General features: G+C 34.2%; 1 protein-coding gene across 1 annotated transcript; it reads left to right on the forward strand.

The window, feature by feature from the left end:
• Positions 1 to 13,121: 13,121 nt before the first annotated feature.
• LOC124820591 (ER lumen protein-retaining receptor) lies at positions 13,122 to 17,116 on the forward strand. Its single transcript, XM_047292315.2, has 6 exons — positions 13,122 to 13,386; positions 14,590 to 14,855; positions 14,995 to 15,110; positions 15,700 to 15,773; positions 16,693 to 16,756; positions 16,845 to 17,116. Exons 1-6 carry the CDS (start codon positions 13,296 to 13,298, stop codon positions 16,879 to 16,881), a joined length of 648 nt encoding a protein of 215 aa, XP_047148271.1. The 5' UTR covers positions 13,122 to 13,295; the 3' UTR covers positions 16,882 to 17,116.
• The last annotated feature ends 222 nt before the right edge of the window (positions 17,117 to 17,338 follow it).

The raw sequence follows: 17,338 nt of genomic DNA on the forward strand, positions 1-17,338 counted from the left end.
GAAAGTCGTGAGGTATTGTGGTAGTGTTAACTTGTTTATGGTGCACGGAGTGGAAGAACCAGAAGTTGTGGAGAATGTATTGGATTGTGAAGTTGGAGTATGTCATGGAGATAGTAGTCATGTTGGCCTTGTACTATATATTGACAAAGGAGGCACTTGTGATGGTCATCACAATGGTTTATGTGAGAATAAGTATGAGAGTGATGATGAGGTTGAGGCAAAGCCTACAAGTGAGGTTGGATTTGTGTGGGTCGGGATGAATTGTTACCTGTAGTGGGTTGGGACGCTAACGATCAAATGTTGTCAATAGCCTATGCCATTGTTGAAGTTGAGAACAAAGAAACATGGACATGGTTCTTACAATTATTGATTGAAGACCTTAAAGGTCTTGAAGTTTTTGGGTCATGCACTTTTATGTTTGACCAACCAAAGGTACTTTACTGACTTACTTTGGTCACTTTTATGTTACTGACTTAATTTTGTTCATGCCCAAGGTTTGCTGCTTACCATATAGGAGCTTTTACATGGGGCAAAGCAAAAATTTTGCATGTGGCTTTTGTATGAAAATTTTAGGAAACAATTTTCAGGTTGCAAATTAAAAAATATGACGTGGAAAGCTGTCATAAGCACACACTCATTAGCAAGGGAAAGAGAAATGAGAAATATTAAAGAATTTAATTATGAGGCTTTCAAATATTTATTAGTTATTCCACCGAGGTTTATATTGTTTGAAATATTCTTATTAGTATTATTTCAAATATTTGATTTGTATTATATCTTTGTCATTCACTCATGTTTTGTTATAACATGGTTTGGTCCATATCTCTCTTTACAAATCAAGCCATGCTTGAAACTCTAGTCAACAACATAAGTGAGGCCTTTAACAATGTTATTGTTAAGGCTAGAAATAATCCATTGTAACCATGTTGGAGGAAATAAGATTGTACATGATGAATAGGTGGGCAACCAACAAATCAAGGGGTTCCTTTTCATGGTTCAACCTATCCTAAAATTTACAACAAACTTTCAAGGGAATCAAACAAAACAAAATATTAAATCCCAAGATACCTAAGTTGTTATTTATAATGTAAGCTATTATTTTGTATTATTGATATGTGTATAGTGAATTGACAACTAGTATGGAGAAAAGTTGTTAAAAATAAGGCATGTTTCAATGATTGGGGATAAGTATAGTGTGAACATAGACACCCAAAATTGCAGCTGCAGGAAATGGCTCATCATTGGTATCCTATGCTACCATGCAATGTTGCTAAGAAGTTCCTAAATTTGAGTGCAGAAAATTACATCCCACTTTCATGTCAACAACCATCTTTTATGGGAAATAACATCCTTCTCTGATGTGTTGCCACGACATCGAAGAAGACTACCTGGGAGACCAAAGAAAAAAAAGAAGGTTGAAGGCTTGTGAATTAAAGAAGGATGACACCCAATTAAGAAAAAATGGCCATAAAAAAAGATGTAGTGTTTGTTGTGAACTTGGGGCAAAACAAAATTCATTGTCTAACACTCCCTAACTCACAACAACCATGTCAAGAAAACCCTACTACAAAATTGATAAGCCATATGAACCACCACTAAAACAACCATATGAACCACCACTAAAACAAACATGTCAACAACCTCTTGAATAATGCCCACCATCACAAGCAAGCCAACAATGTCATGCATCTATAGCAACATATGGCATGAAGAGGCCAAAACTGCAACTGCGAAAAGGACGTGCGTCATTCTTTGGAACTTTTTATATTTGTCAACTTTTAATGTATTTTGCTAGAACAAAAATCTTAAAACACTTAGTATGTTGAACTTTAATGTAATTAATTTTTAATTTTTGAATTATTGTTATATACTTTGAGGGATCTTTAGATTTATTTTCTCAATTTTTCAATTTCAAATGATTCACAAGTTCTATTTCAATAACTTTGGATTGCACTTTTCAAAATGCATTTTTAAAAAGAACTAAATTAAACAAAATACACCAAAATTGAGACTAAATTGCATTCATTCATCACAAACATTACAACATAATGATACATACTTAACATGACATAATCAAAATCCTAACCTTATGAACACAATTAAAACACACTATGGGAATTAAAACCCAATAATTTTTAAACATTTGTGACACAATCACTATGTTGATTACAAGAACAAAACGTTCGAACAATAATTACACCCATTTATTTAAAACCCTCAGTGAATTCCCTAAAGTAACGATTTTCCTCCTTTGTCTGACTATAATGGCATCTCGTTCATCAACACCATCTTCATAGCACCATTTGAAAAAATTACACCACACCACATCTTCACTCCCTCTATGTTATTAAAATAAAAGAAATTGCCTCCATTATGTGAACATTACCCGAAAAATTGATACAAAAATCTAACCTTGTAGTTTGCTCAACCTCAAATTTGTTTACCACAATTCTTTGAAGTTCTTGTTATTGTTAAAACTACAAACTCTCCACAATCACAAATTGGTGTTAAGCCCATATCCCTAGACCCACCAACATGACATGAAATATAACTTCGTTGTTCCCAACTACTATCACAAGAGGAAGAAGATTAGCCACAAGAAATACCACATCAACAAACAAAGACATCTTCAACTGTAAGTGGTAGGTCAACTTTTTTTTTATGTTGGACAAATTCTTTATTACTGATATTTAAAACCCAATTAGGGATTAGAAACCTTAATTTTAATTGAAATATAAATTCCATGTCACATGGTATATTCACAATGACACATAATACAAAGACGGGACACGTAATAGAAATTGTCACACTTATGCATTATGTCGTTAACAATTTAAGTGTCGTTATAAGAAAAGACTGAATTGAACAAATTTAATATAAATTAGGACTTAATTGAACAAAAAATTGAACGAAAACCAAGACTAAAGTAGTATTTTAACTTCTTTTATTATTTATATTCTTTATTTGATTTTTTATGATTCCTTGGTTTAGGAGCAATCACATCGATAAGTGCACTCGTTTATTTGTAGTACCAAGTATCATATTCAAGAGGATTTGATTAATTTTTATCAGAACTTGTGATGATATTTGGATTTTTGAATTAAATGTTTGGTTATAAAATAGAGAATGATATAAAACTCACAATCAATATTTAAGAATTTTAATAAGATAAAATGTGTTGGGATTGAGTTTCACAACTCTTTACTTAAGCTTGGTTATTGTTTCATTGATTTAATTGTTCCTGGAAGTACAATAAGGTAATCATAAACTCATGTCTGTTACCAATAAGGAGTATTGGTAAAACCTGAAGATGTGTTTTGATGATGCTGCAACTTATAGATTTTGGATGTAGTAGGAAAATATTTAAAAAAAGCAACTTGTAGATTTTGAATGTAGTAGGAAAATGTTAAACATTGTAATTTTTACTAGTATAATCGATTATGGTTAAGCAATAATCGATTATCACAAGACATACTTGAATAATCGATTATCACTTCATATAATCGATTATCACTTTTTTGAAAACTCTGTAATGGACTTGAATAATCGATTATCACTTACAATAATCGATTATTCATGGCAGTTGGGAGCTGACCTTTGGCATTCAGTGTACTTGGCTATATAATTTGATTTGGAGAAATCAGAAGGTAATGTTTTTTTTGAACTGAGAAAGCTTAGAACACTGTGTGTCAGAGGAACGTTCTTAGAGAGCTTTTTGTTCATTGTTCCCTTGCTTGGTCTTGTGAAAGGAGAGGCTCGCGTATCGTGTGTCGATAATCGGAGCAGACTCTCTTCAAGTTAGCAAGGTACTCTGCCTGGTCTTGTGAAAGGAGAAGCTTGCGAATCGTTGGTCGATTGCCAGAGCGGTTCTCTTCAAGTTGGTAGAGTGGTTCTTTTCGTTTTATTCCTGTTCATTTGATTGTAATCTGTTAAACCATTTTTAGTGGAACTGTTAATCACTATTTATAGTGATTAACGACTGGACGTAGATTCTATTGAATCGAACCAGTATAAAAATATCTGTGTGATTTTTCTATTCCCTACACTCATATTATTTTACGTATATCAACTGTTTGATTAATTTTCTGAAAGAAAATTATTTTTACTAAAAGGACCAAATTAATTTTAATTGTGATCGAACACGCTTTCCGCTCTCTGAGTTTTAATTCCGCTGCGCTATACTCTTCGAAAAATACCCCCTCCGATACCAACAATTGGTATCAGAGCTTGCTTTGATAGTTTTTCAAAAAAAAATATTTGCGAAAATGGCCGGTCACAATCAAAACCATGTATATGTTGAGGGTGCTTGCATTAACAGACCTCCATTGTTTACTGGTGATAACTATGCTTTTTGGAAAGTGAGAATGGAGATTTTTATGGGGTCTGTTGATAGAGGTATCTGGGAAGCTGTACAAAATGGCCCTTATATTCCTATGAATACTGTTGATGGTGTAGAGATTAAAAAACCTTATTTTAATTGGACTACTGAAGAAAATAGACGAGCTCAGTTTGATATTAAAGCTCGCAATATAATTTCATCTGTTGTTGTACTTGATGAATTTTATAGAATTTCAGTGTGTAAGACATCACATGAAATGTGGGAAGTCCTCAGAGTCACTCATGAAGGAACAGAGGATGTGAAGCGCGCTAGGAAGAACACTCTCATTCAGGAATATGAGATGTTCAGAATGCAACCTGGAGAAACGATCTCTGACGTTCAAAAACGATTCACTCATATTGTGAATCATTTAACAGGGTTGGGTAAGACTTTTGATACTGATGAACTTAATGTGAAAATTCTAAAATCTCTAGACAGGTCTTGGCAACCAAAGGTGACTGCCATCTCGGAATCTCAAAATCTTACTCAGATGTCAATGCCAATCTTGTTTGGAAAGCTCCGTGAGCATGAACTTGAGCTGAGGAGATTGACTGCTGAAGAGGATCAAGGCAAAAGGAAAACTCTAGCTTGCAAGTCTGAAATATCTAAAGGAAAAAGCTCTAAGAGGATCGAAGAAGATGATTCTGATGATGAAGAAAACATGAGCTTGATGATAAAGAAATTTGAAAATTTCATGAAAGCAAAGGGAAAGGACAAGTTTCACAAAGATAGGAAAGAAAGTCAAGAATCTCCATCAAACGTAAAGTGCTTCGGTTGTGGAGAAAGAAGGCACGTAAAATCTGAGTGTCCAAAAAGCAAGAAAAGTGAAGACAAGAAGGAAAGAAAATTTCAAAGGAAAAAGAAAGCATACATAGCTTGGGAGGATAATGCCTCTAGCTCAACGAGTTCAAGTGACACAGAAGAAGAAGCCAATCTATGCCTTATGGCAGATTCTGAAGAAACTGGAAGTCAAGTAAGCGATTCCAGCTTTGAATCTAGTGAATTATATTTACAAAAAGCTTTCTTTGAATTGATGAATGAATCTGAGAAACTTAATGCTGCTCATAAAAATTTAAAAAAGGGAACATAATGAATTGAAGTTAAAATATGATAAACTGCTTGATGATGAAGTTGTTCTAAGAAATAGAGTTAATACCTTAGAAATTAAATTATCAGATGCAAATGCTACTGTTGAACCTGTTGAATGCTTGTCATGCAAAAGTTATATGTTTGATATTGATATACTTGAAAACTTACTTGCTAAGGCAACTAAAGCTAATTCACATGCTAAAACAAACCTTAAAAAGAGCAATGGAAACATGCATCAAAATTTTAAATCCAAGGTAAGAAGAACTCGAAAAATTTGGGTTGTTAAAGGAACTTTTATTAAAAATAAAATTAGTGATGTATGTTGCTTTTTCTGTATGAAGCATGGTCACACATCAAACAAATGCAATATCAAACATGTTGGTGTTCCAAGTGGCAAATATGCTTGGGTTAAAGCTGTGACATGATGTAAACTTGCAAAAACTAACCCCAAGGACCCATATTGAGATTGGGGACCTAAAATTCTTGCTAACTTGCTTTGTAGGATCAATCTAAGTCCAAGAAGTCACTATGGTATCTTGACAGTGGTTGCTCAAGACACATGACTGGTGACAAGAAAAGATTCATCTCTTTTGAGAAGAAGAAGCAAGGATTTGTAACGTATGGGGATAACAATAAAGGCAGAATAATGGGTACTAGAAACATTGGAGGAGGAAACACTTTGACAATAAAAGACGTCTTATACGTTGAAGGCCTCAAACATAATCTTCTAAGCATAAGCCAACTATGCGACAAAGGTTTCAAGGTAACTTTTGAGAGTGACAAATGTACTGTTTATTTTAAAAATTCTGCTGAAATTGCTTTGCAAGGTGTTAGGCATAATAACATATATTTGATTGATATTGAGAGTGAATCTAGTCATAGTATAACATGCTTAGTTGCTAAAGAAGAAAATCCATGGCTATGGCACAAAAGAGCTGCACATATTCACATGCAACACTTAAATAAATTAATCTCTAAGGATCTTGTGATTGGTTTGCCTAAACTAAAATTTGAGAAAGATAAACTTTGTTCTGCATGTCAAAAGGGTAAACAAACCAAATCTTCATTTTCATCTAAAAGCATGATTTCAACATCAAAACCTTTAGAACTTTTGCATATGGACTTGTTTGGTCCATCTAGAATTAAAAGTTTTGGTGGAAACTACTATGCTCTTGTAATTGTTGATGATTACTCTAGATTTACTTGGACTTTCTTTTTAACTCTGAAAAGTGAAGCTTTCAAAGCATTTAAAACTTTTGCTAAACGTATTCAAAATGAAAAAGATTTGAAAATCAAAACTTTGAGAAGTGATCATGGTGGTGAATTTGAAAATGAATCGTTTGGAAAATTTTGTGAAGAATTTGGCATTGCACATAATTTTTCTGCACCTAGAACTCCCCAACAGAATGGTGTTGTTGAAAGGAAAAATAGATCATTAGAAGAATTAGCTAGAACACTTATGAATGAATCTAATGTGCCAAAATACTTTTGGGCTGATGCAGTAAGTACTGCTTGTTATGTGTTAAATAGGATGCTTATTAGGCCAATTCTAAAATTAACTCCATATGAACTGTTGAATGGTAGAAAACCAAATATATCTCATTTGAAAATTTTTGGATGCAAATGCTTTGTCTTAAATAATGGAAAAGATAATCTTGGAAAATTTGATGCAAAATCTGATGAAGCAATTTTTCTAGGATATTCTTTGACTAGCAAAGCTTATAGAGTGTTCAATAGAAGAACACTGATAATTGAAGAATCAATGCATGTTGTCTTTGATGAGATTGTAGACCTTGAGGTAAATCCTCTTGAGTCAAATAGACCCATTGCAGGTGATGAGGATTACTTAAAAGAAGCCCTTGAGGAGATGTATCTAAATGAAAATTATCCTCTGGAGCTTCAAGAAACACCCCAAGTCGTTGATTCCAAAAGCTATCAACAACCAAGAGGACTATCTTTGGACAACATCATAGGAGATATATCAAAAGGGGTAACTACTAGACATAATTTAAATAATTTTTGTCTAACTGTTGCTTTTGTGTCTCAGGTAGAACCTAAAAATATAAAGGAAGCTCTTCAAGATGACAAGTGGTGCATTGCTATGCAAGAAGAGCTAAATCAATTTGAAAGGAATGAAGTTTGGGAACTTATTCCAAAACAAGAAGAATTCCAAGTCATAGGAACAAAATGGGTATTCAGGAACAAGCTTGATGAGGATGGAAACATCACAAAGAATAAAGCAAGGCTAGTTGCTAAGGGATACTGTCAAGAGGAAGGTATAGATTATGATGAAACGTATGCACCGGTAGCCAGGTTAGAAGCAATTAGATTATTACTTGCATATGCATCTTTGATGAAATTTAAACTATATCAAATGGATGTAAAAAGTGCTTTCTTAAATGGTTTTATAAAAGAAGAAGTGTATGTTAGTCAACCTCCTGGCTTTGAAGATTTTAAATTTCCTGATCATGTTTACAAGTTGAAAAAGGCCCTTTATGGTCTTAAACAAGCACCTAGGTCTTGGTATGAAAGACTTAGTACCTTTTTATTTGAAAATGAATTTTCTAGAGGAAAGGTTGATTCAACCTTATTCATTAAGAAAGTAGGAAACACATTTTAATCGTGCAAGTTTATGTAGATGATATCATTTTTGGGTCAACTGATGATTCTTTGTGTGAAGAGTTTGCAAAAATAATGCAAGGTGAATTTGAGATGTCTATGATGGGTGAGTTAAACTTTTTCTTAGGACTACAGATAAAACAAATGAATGGTGGAACATTCATCTCCCAAACTAAATACTGTAGAGAAATTCTTAGGAAATTTGGTATGGATAGCTGCAAGGAAGCTAATACACCCATGGGTACTTCATGTTATTTAGATAAGGATGAAATTGGAAAAGGAGTGAATGAAACCATGTTTAGAGGCATGATAGGATCCTTGCTATAGTTAACTGCTAGTAGACCAGATATTATGCAGAGTGTTTGTGTATGTGCTAGATACCAAGCCAATCCTAAAGAATCTCACTTGACTGCAGTTAAGAGAATTCTAAAATATCTTAAGGGAACTACTTCATTTGGACTTTGGTATCCCTCTGATGCCTCACCTAGTTTAATAGGATACTCTGATGCAGATTATGGTGGCTGTAAAATTGATAGAAAAAGTACTAGTAAACCTGTCATTTCTTGGGATGTTCTTTAGTGTCATGACACTCAAAGAAACAAGCATGTGTAGCCTTGTCTACCACCGAAGCTGAATATATTGCAGCTGGAAACTGTTGTGCCCAAATTTTGTGGATGAAACAACAATTGGAAGACTTTGATATCTTCCTTGACAAAATTCCTCTAAAATGTGACAATACTAGTGCGATAAATTTGACCAAGAACCCCATAATGCATTCAAGAACTAAGCATATAGAAATTAGACACCATTTCTTAAGAGATCATATTCAAAAGGGGGATTGTCAAATTGAATATGTTGATATCTTTACCAAGGCTCTACCTAAAGATAGATTTTTTGAGCTTAGAAGAGAGTTAGGAGTGTTAGACATATCTTAGAATCAAAATCTATGCAAATTTTTGCATTTTTCGTAAACTTAACGCTTCATAATCGATTATCACTAAGTTCTAATCGATTATTCATGCATAAAATTCAATTCTGGAAAATCTTGAGCAGATAATCGATTATCATTATGCATAATCGATTATCATGCAATTCTGGGCAGTAATTATTGAACTGATAATCGATTATCACGAGCCATAATCGATTATCGCGCTGACAGTTTAAAAAATAGAGCCGTTGGAGCATCCCATAACGGCTATAAACGGCCATAAATGGCTAGTTTTTCCATTTTTCTTATAAATAGCCCCCCATAATCGATTATTAGACACTCCTTTGCACCCAAATACTGCTGAAATCAAATCTAGAGCTCAAATCTTCTTCATTTCTCTTCACCTTCTCAAAATCTCATTTTCCCATTCTTCCTCCATGGCTGACTCAAGAAGGCACCGTCGCAGAACAGCTGGAGCCTCCTCTTCTTCTCAACCACGTCTTGCAACATAGATGGATGGATTTCAGATCAAGAGAAACATGCAAACTTTGTTAATTCTTGGCAAGAAAGGAAGATCATGGCGGTAAAGTTTATTCGTCTTGACTTTTTCCGCTTCTATGGCTTTCAATTTCCAAACACTTTTGCTGACCAGGGGTTAACGCATCTGTTAGAACAAAAAGGATGCATTTATCCTGATCTTATAAGAGTCTTCTACTTCAACTTGCGCTATCGAGATGGGATAATATCTACTAAGGTCAAGGGAGTACGCATCATTTTAGATGATGACGTATGGACCAATGTTGCTCAACTTCCCATCTAGGATGATGCTGTCAAAGTCCATTTAGGACTTGAAGATTTCAACAGGATGATGACTTTTCAATCCTTCCTGCGTCATCCTGAACGGCAAACCAATAGAAGGCAATTACTGGTTGGAGGTTTTAAAGTTGAAGAAAGGATGATCCACTACTTGATTGTCTGGATTTTATGTCCTAGAGCAACCAACCATGCTCAATGCTCTGAGCAGGATTTACTTCTGTTGTATGGGATTCTAAATCACATACACATCGACTGGCCTGCTCTCATTGCTGACACAATGGTAAAAGCCAAGAAATCCCATTCATATCAATTTCCCTATGCTCTTCTTATTTCTAGGATTTTAGAATTCAAAGGTGTACCTGTTGAAGGAGAACTCGTTCAAACTATTGAAGTTGTGGGATCAGAAATTGGAGATACTACCTTTCGTCAAATGGGATTCATTACTAGAGGCAGAGTCCTTATTCACAAAGATGATGACCATCCTGATGTAGATGAAGATGATGACATGGACACTCATATGGCTGACCCAGTAAGTGCTGCTGCTCCGTCTGATGTTGGACCATCCAACATACCCTCCTCTTCCTCAACTTCTATGGAAGAACATTTTGCAAGGTTATCTAAACAGTTGGAGGATATGAGTCTTGCACAAAAGACTCACTTTGAGGAGATTTATAAGTGGCAGCGATCTGTTGATGAGTACATGGTTGATCAATTTCTTGATCTTGATGTTCGCTTATCTAACATCGAGGGTCATCTTAATATCCCACCTCCTGAACGTTCTCCTAGTCCTGAATTCTAGGTTTTAGGCCTCTAAGTTTGATTTTATGTTATTTTCTTTATGGTATTTAGTTTCTTAATCTTTATGAATTTCATGTAATTCCTTTCTGTTCTTAACATAATGAGCTTTTATTTTGTGCATATATTCCATTTTTGAGGGGGAGCTCATATTATGGGGGAGGTTATTACTTTATTCTTTTTGCTTATGATAAAAAAGGGGGAGAAGAAATATAAGGGGAGGATTAAAGAAAAAATTAGTTTTTAATTGTACAGGTACTGCTAACTCTGTGGTTGTCCATTAGTTTATATATGTTGCAGGTAAACCTGAGTTGCTTTTAAAAAGAGAGTTTTTGATCATCATCAAAAAGGGGGAGATTGTTACCAATAAGGAGTATTGGTAAAACCTGAAGATGTGTTTTGATGATGCTGCAACTTATAGATTTTGGATGTAGTAGGAAAATATTTAAAAAAAGCAACTTGTAGATTTTGAATGTAGTAGGAAAATGTTAAACATTGTAATTTTTACTAGTATAATCGATTATGGTTAAGCAATAATCGATTATCACAAGTCATACTTGAATAATCGATTATCACTTCATATAATCGATTATCACTTTTTTGAAAACTCTGTAATGGACTTGAATAATCGATTATCACTTACAATAATCGATTATTCATGGCAGTTGGGAGCTGACCTTTGGCATTCAGTGTACTTGGCTATATAATTTGATTTGGAGAAATCAGAAGGTAATGTTTTTTTTTTTGAACTGAGAAAGCTTAGAACACTGTGTGTCAGAGGAACGTTCTTAGAGAGCTTTTTGTTCATTGTTCCCTTGCTTGGTCTTGTGAAAGGAGAGGCTCGCGTATCGTGTGTCGATAATCGGAGCAGACTCTCTTCAAGTTAGCAAGGTACTCTGCCTGGTCTTGTGAAAGGAGAAGCTTGCGAATCGTTGGTCGATTGCCAGAGCGGTTCTCTTCAAGTTGGTAGAGTGGTTCTTTTCGTTTTATTCCTGTTCATTTGATTGTAATCTGTTAAACCATTTTTAGTGGAACTGTTAATCATTATTTATAGTGATTAACGACTGGACGTAGATTCTATTGAATCGAACCAGTATAAAAATATCTGTGTGATTTTTCTATTCCCTACACTCATATTATTTTACGTATATCAACTGTTTGATTAATTTTCTGAAAGAAAATTATTTTTACTAAAAGGACCAAATTAATTTTAATTGTGATCGAGCACGCTTTCCGCTCTCTGAGTTTTAATTTCGCTGCGCTATACTCTTCGAAAAATACCCCCTCCGATACCAACAATGTCTATAGCCTAGGACCTAAAAGCATTATAACTTAGGATGAATTATTTGTCTCGATGAAAAGGCTTTTGCATTAAGATTATGTATATTTAACTAGGTAAAGCATATAGATGCATGTCTGTCACCTAACAACATTAGATGATTCAACTGGATCTATAAAATGAATTAGCTTTCGTCTAACTGAGTTTTATATTCTTTGAATAATTAATCAGTTCATCACATATGAAATGCGAATTGAATCATTAACATATGAAAGAACATTGATATAAAATAATAAAACACTATCAATACAAAAGTTCAAAGTGCTATAGCCAATCCCAACATGAGATTCAACAACTCATGTATTCTAATATTTAATCCTAGGAGTTCTTGTAACCTCCTCATATCTCTCCTATTTTAGAAGATTTTACAAGTGAAGTGTGAGAGAGACCTTAGAAAGAAGTCTAAGAATCTGATTATATTCTGCATATGAAAATAGGGGGTTTACCCTTTAATTTATAGACTTTGGAAAGTTGGTTGTAGCTCCAAATATGGTGGTCATTCTTCAGACCTTTTCTTTTATGTTTAACCAAAAAGTTTTCTTTCAGTGTGGGTTTCCTCCATAGTTAAGCTCCAAAATTAGGTTCTTAAGGTTATTTCATGGTGAAACTTTTCTCACATGGCTTATGCACCATCTTTTATGCTCGAAGTGTGGAAGCAAAATCTCACATGCTCCAATTTTGATTTTCGGCCTTATGAAATTTCTTCTAAAATTACTTAAATTTATAAAAAATTACATTAATTTATCACACATATTTATATCCAAATGTATTTATTAAATTCTTAAGTACAAGAGGATAATCTCTCGATGATGTAACAAATTATAACGAAATAATTACTAACATAAATTATTTGATGTAACAAATTATAACGAAATAATTACTAACATAAATTATGAGTAAAATAAGTATTTATCAATTTTCTTTTTATATATATATTTTCATTTGAATGTAAAAATATAAAAGTTTAATAAAGTGAAAAGAAAATTGTTCTGCGTGAGAAAACTTGAAAGAAACAAATAAAAAGAAAAGGTGAATGATCTTAAAAGAAGCACCATTTTTCTTACATAGAGTAAAGCTAAATTAAGACATATTTAGTCATGAAGAGAGTTGAAAATATTATGAAATAAAGCTCCTGAAATAAAAATAATTAAATAAAAAGAGAGAAAGGAAGCAAGAGTAAAAGCGACTCTCACCCGAGCCATGTTCTGAAGTCTTCCCTGCTTGTATGCAACGGCCAGACACATTTTAGTCGCTCTGCGCTCCTCCGCCTGAAACCGATTGTTGCAGGACAAAGATCCGGGTCGACCCGCCGTAGATCCGATCCAACAAACATGAATATTTTCAGGTTAGCTGGGGACATGACCCATTTGGCCAGCGTCCTCGTCCTCCTCCTCAAGATCCACACCATCAAGTCCTGCGCCGGTCGGTACCCACCCTCTCTCCCATCTCAACATTCTCCCTCTCTTTGTTCTTCGCTTGATACCTAGTAGATTTGGAATAGAATAATAGCTGTTGGTCAAAGGTGCGAAATTTTTATATGGGGTTGTATGATTTTATGCTTTACTGTTATGTTTTTGTGGCATTGATTTTGGGGATGGGAATGTTCGGAATTCCTGTGGGTTGGCGAAGGAGTTTGGAGGTAAGGTTTTGAAGAGATGAGTGTAGGATTAGGAATGATGTGTGTGGAATTATGTGATTCTTGTTCTTCTCATTGTAATGCCAATTGAGGGTTATCGTTGTACCTTTGTCTTGTGGGACTTGGGCTGGTCTCTCATAATAGGCCGAATCCAGGTTCGAATCTCTCATTTGGTGTCTGATAGTATGTAGGATTGCCTTCAGAGAAGGATATCTACCTTGGGACTTGGGCTACTCCTCCCCAATGTGTGGAATTATGGTTCGAATCTTTGCCGAAAGAAATGTCGATGATTGTGTCTCGAATAGGATTGTTTCTAAAGAAATATATCCTTAGGGAAGCTAAGAAAAAAAGTCTGTGGACTTGGGCATTGCTTTCAAAGTCTCCTATTGGGATTGTTGTTGTGGTATGATAAATTTGATACAATAGTTTTCAGTTTACTGGTTCCCCTCATGTTGGGTTCTTTGGTGTTTTTTATGATTGGGGGAGTTTGTGGTGCCTTGTTTTTTGGACCATGTCTTTCTTCTCAATGTACAGAACTATTATACATATTTTATCGTGAGTAAGGAATCATCTTGCGTTTTGTCCCCCTTCTTTTAAGCTAAGTAAATGGTTGGGGATCAGTCTTAAGTATCTGTCTGTTTTCTTGCTGTTTGTGTTTCTGTTGTGCTAAATAGAAATTAATAGGCTAAACCAAAGCCTAACATGTATATAAATATCCTTTTGTGCTGCATCAATATGTGTTTTTCCCTCCTATGATTGTGTTTTGATGTAAGAGAAGATCAAAAACTAGTTTATCCATTACCAGTTGAAGGAGAAGGGAGTAAAAATGAGCAAAAGACCTATTCATTAAAGCAGTATAGACCTACATAAATGAACTGTATTTTCTCATTTTTCATATTCAGGCCATTGATTGACTGTGGTTTAGTTTTAAAAATACCTTTCATATATCTTTTTGACTCTGACTTCGAATGCATCTGATTTGTGTGCAGGTGTCTCATTGAAGACTCAAGAACTCTATGCACTTGTTTTTGCTTGTCGCTACTTAGATATCTTTACTAATTTTGTATCTCTCTATAATACTGTTATGAAGTTGATATTCTTGGGAAGCTCGTTTTCTATAGTATGGTACATGAGGTATCACAAGGTTGTTCGTAGATCGTATGACAAAGATCAAGATACCTTTCGCCATTACTTTCTTGTATTGCCCTGCTTAGTATTGGCCCTATTAATCAATGAGAAATTCACATTTAAGGAGGTTAGTATGCATCTTTCGGTATATGTTGTCTATACTATGGTAACTGTTGTGTTACTATTGACATGTTCTTAGACTGTTCTCAAGATCTGATTGTGCCACTTTTGCTTACTTTCTGAAACTACACTTAAATATGTTATAGGTGATGTGGACATTTTCCCTTTATTTGGAAGCTGTTGCTATACTTCCTCAACTAGTACTTTTACAGAGAACTAGAAATATTGACAATTTGACTGGACAATATGTGTTTCTTCTTGGGTAAGATATTGTGCTCTATCGAATTTTGAACATTATTATAAATTTCCATGAGTCCTTTGGTTCATGTTATTGCATTTGTGTTGGAAACGGAATAACAACTGTTATTTGCCTAAGGGATTTCAGCTTTTGATCATTAAAATCAACACTCTTAAATGTTGAGAGAATTGTGTAGTATTTCATCTGATGTGTGGTACAATTTCCAAAACGTGCTTCTAACTCATGTAGAGCTGATGCAGACAAAATGGAGTAACGAAAATTATGAGTTTGCAATAGTGTTCCCGGGCCAACTTTTCCATTGGCTTCTTTAGAAGCGTGCAATTAATTTTGTCTTCTACCATGACTATGAGTTAAGACTTAGAAGTTTTAATACCTGGGAGAACTAAGTTTTTACTGGTGAATGTGGTCCCACAAATCTTGTCATTTGTTTCAGTGGTTCATCTCAGCTTTATATATTTCCCTGTGATTTTCTCATGATTTGATATGTATTGAATCATTCTTTTGACTTGTTCAACTCATTTGCAATATTTATGTTTGAAGCCCTACAATCATAAGATTAATATTTATAATATTCATGTCTGGTTAAATGCAGTGCATACAGAGGACTATACATTCTCAACTGGATCTATCGCTACTTTACTGAGCCCCACTTTGTCCATTGGATAAGTATGACTCTTAATTTTGTTTTATGCTTACTACTGCTTTTTAAGTAACTACTCTTTGATATTCAGTACGGTACTATGTCCTGTGGTACCTTTTCATTGCCTAGTATTTGAAATTCTCAATACTTGAGATGCATTTGTAGCGGTGTTCTTTGATGTTCATTTCCTTGTTACAAAAAACTGTTAAACAATCTAGGTTGTGCAAGCCTTTTAAAATATTTATCAAACCATTGCTGCATGGAATCCATTACTGAAAAACTTTTACTTTGTTCATTTCTATCAAAATATTATTTCTTATGTGTGTGTGGTTTTATAAATAACAATTTTCATGAGGTAAGTTTCTGTTGCTCCACATCTTTGAAGCATTGATTTGTTGCATCCCCTTATTGCTTTTGATTTTCAAGCAGCATCTTCAATGTTTTAGATAATGTTCAATATTGATACTTCTGATTCATCATATAGGGGTATCAATCAGTACAAATTTTGGTACTGCTTATTTTTCTAAAAGGAATAGGAATTGGAAGCTTAGATTATTGGTCATTTATTTGTACCTGGGTTATAAACAAGAGGATGAAAAAGTTATGACATTTCTTTTTGCTTTTCCCCTTGTTGGACAAAAGTAATGATTGTCTTTACAAATATTAAATATTCATTACAAATAAACTTTTCGCCAGAAATTTAACATGTAAGCACAGCTATAGAAGTAGGTTTAATTGCTTGTCATGACTTGTTGCAACACAGAACATGAGAAAAACATTGTCCTAATAACACCCTATCAATTTTTAGACAAAGCAATAAGCAAGTTTCTCTCCCTCTTGCCAAACACTAAACTTTGCCCCCACAAAAGAAAGATAAAAGGGGTTACCAGAAAATTATTATATATTCTAAAAGTGTTCCTGAATCCTTTTAATGTCTTTTTGCAGCATGGATTTCTGGCCTTGTTCAAACACTGCTATATGCTGATTTCTTCTATTACTATTACCAAAGGTTAATTGACCTACTTTTCAGTTCCATTTGTTTATGTTAAATACCTTGTTTACCTGAGTTTAAAGCATTTTAAAATTGTGCCGTGCAGCTGGAAGAACAACCAAAAGCTTCATTTGCCAGCGTGAGTGTATTCTTCCGTTCTTGAAAAACAAGGGCCTATATGGACAATTAACAGTGAGAATCCACATATTTGTCTGGACAGTGGTTTCTGATTTACAATTCCCTATTTGTTCGTTCTTGCCACCTCAAAATACTTCTGTACTTATTACTAGGAAAATATTATATAGACAAAGGGCATCAAATTGTTGACTGTAATTTGCAATTTTAACTTGAAAAGGTATTTAGATCTAGATTGTGGCATATTGCATATTTTGATATTTTTCTCTTCCCTTTCTTCATTTAACTGGGTAGTAGTAATTAAGACAAATCTTTCTTGGATAAGCACTTTTCAATTTGCTTTCATGGTAGATATGGTATAGGTAATTGTGGTGGAAGCCTTGTGTTAATAATTATCTGAAATTATGGGAGAATTTGACAGTTATTTGAAACTTGGAAATCCATTATCCGGAACATTCTCTAGGG

This window comes from Vigna umbellata, chromosome 5 (assembly GCF_029865625.1).
Source record: "Vigna umbellata cultivar VRB3 chromosome 5, Vumbellata_1.0, whole genome shotgun sequence".
NCBI classification, from domain to species: Eukaryota; Viridiplantae; Streptophyta; class Magnoliopsida; order Fabales; family Fabaceae; genus Vigna; species Vigna umbellata.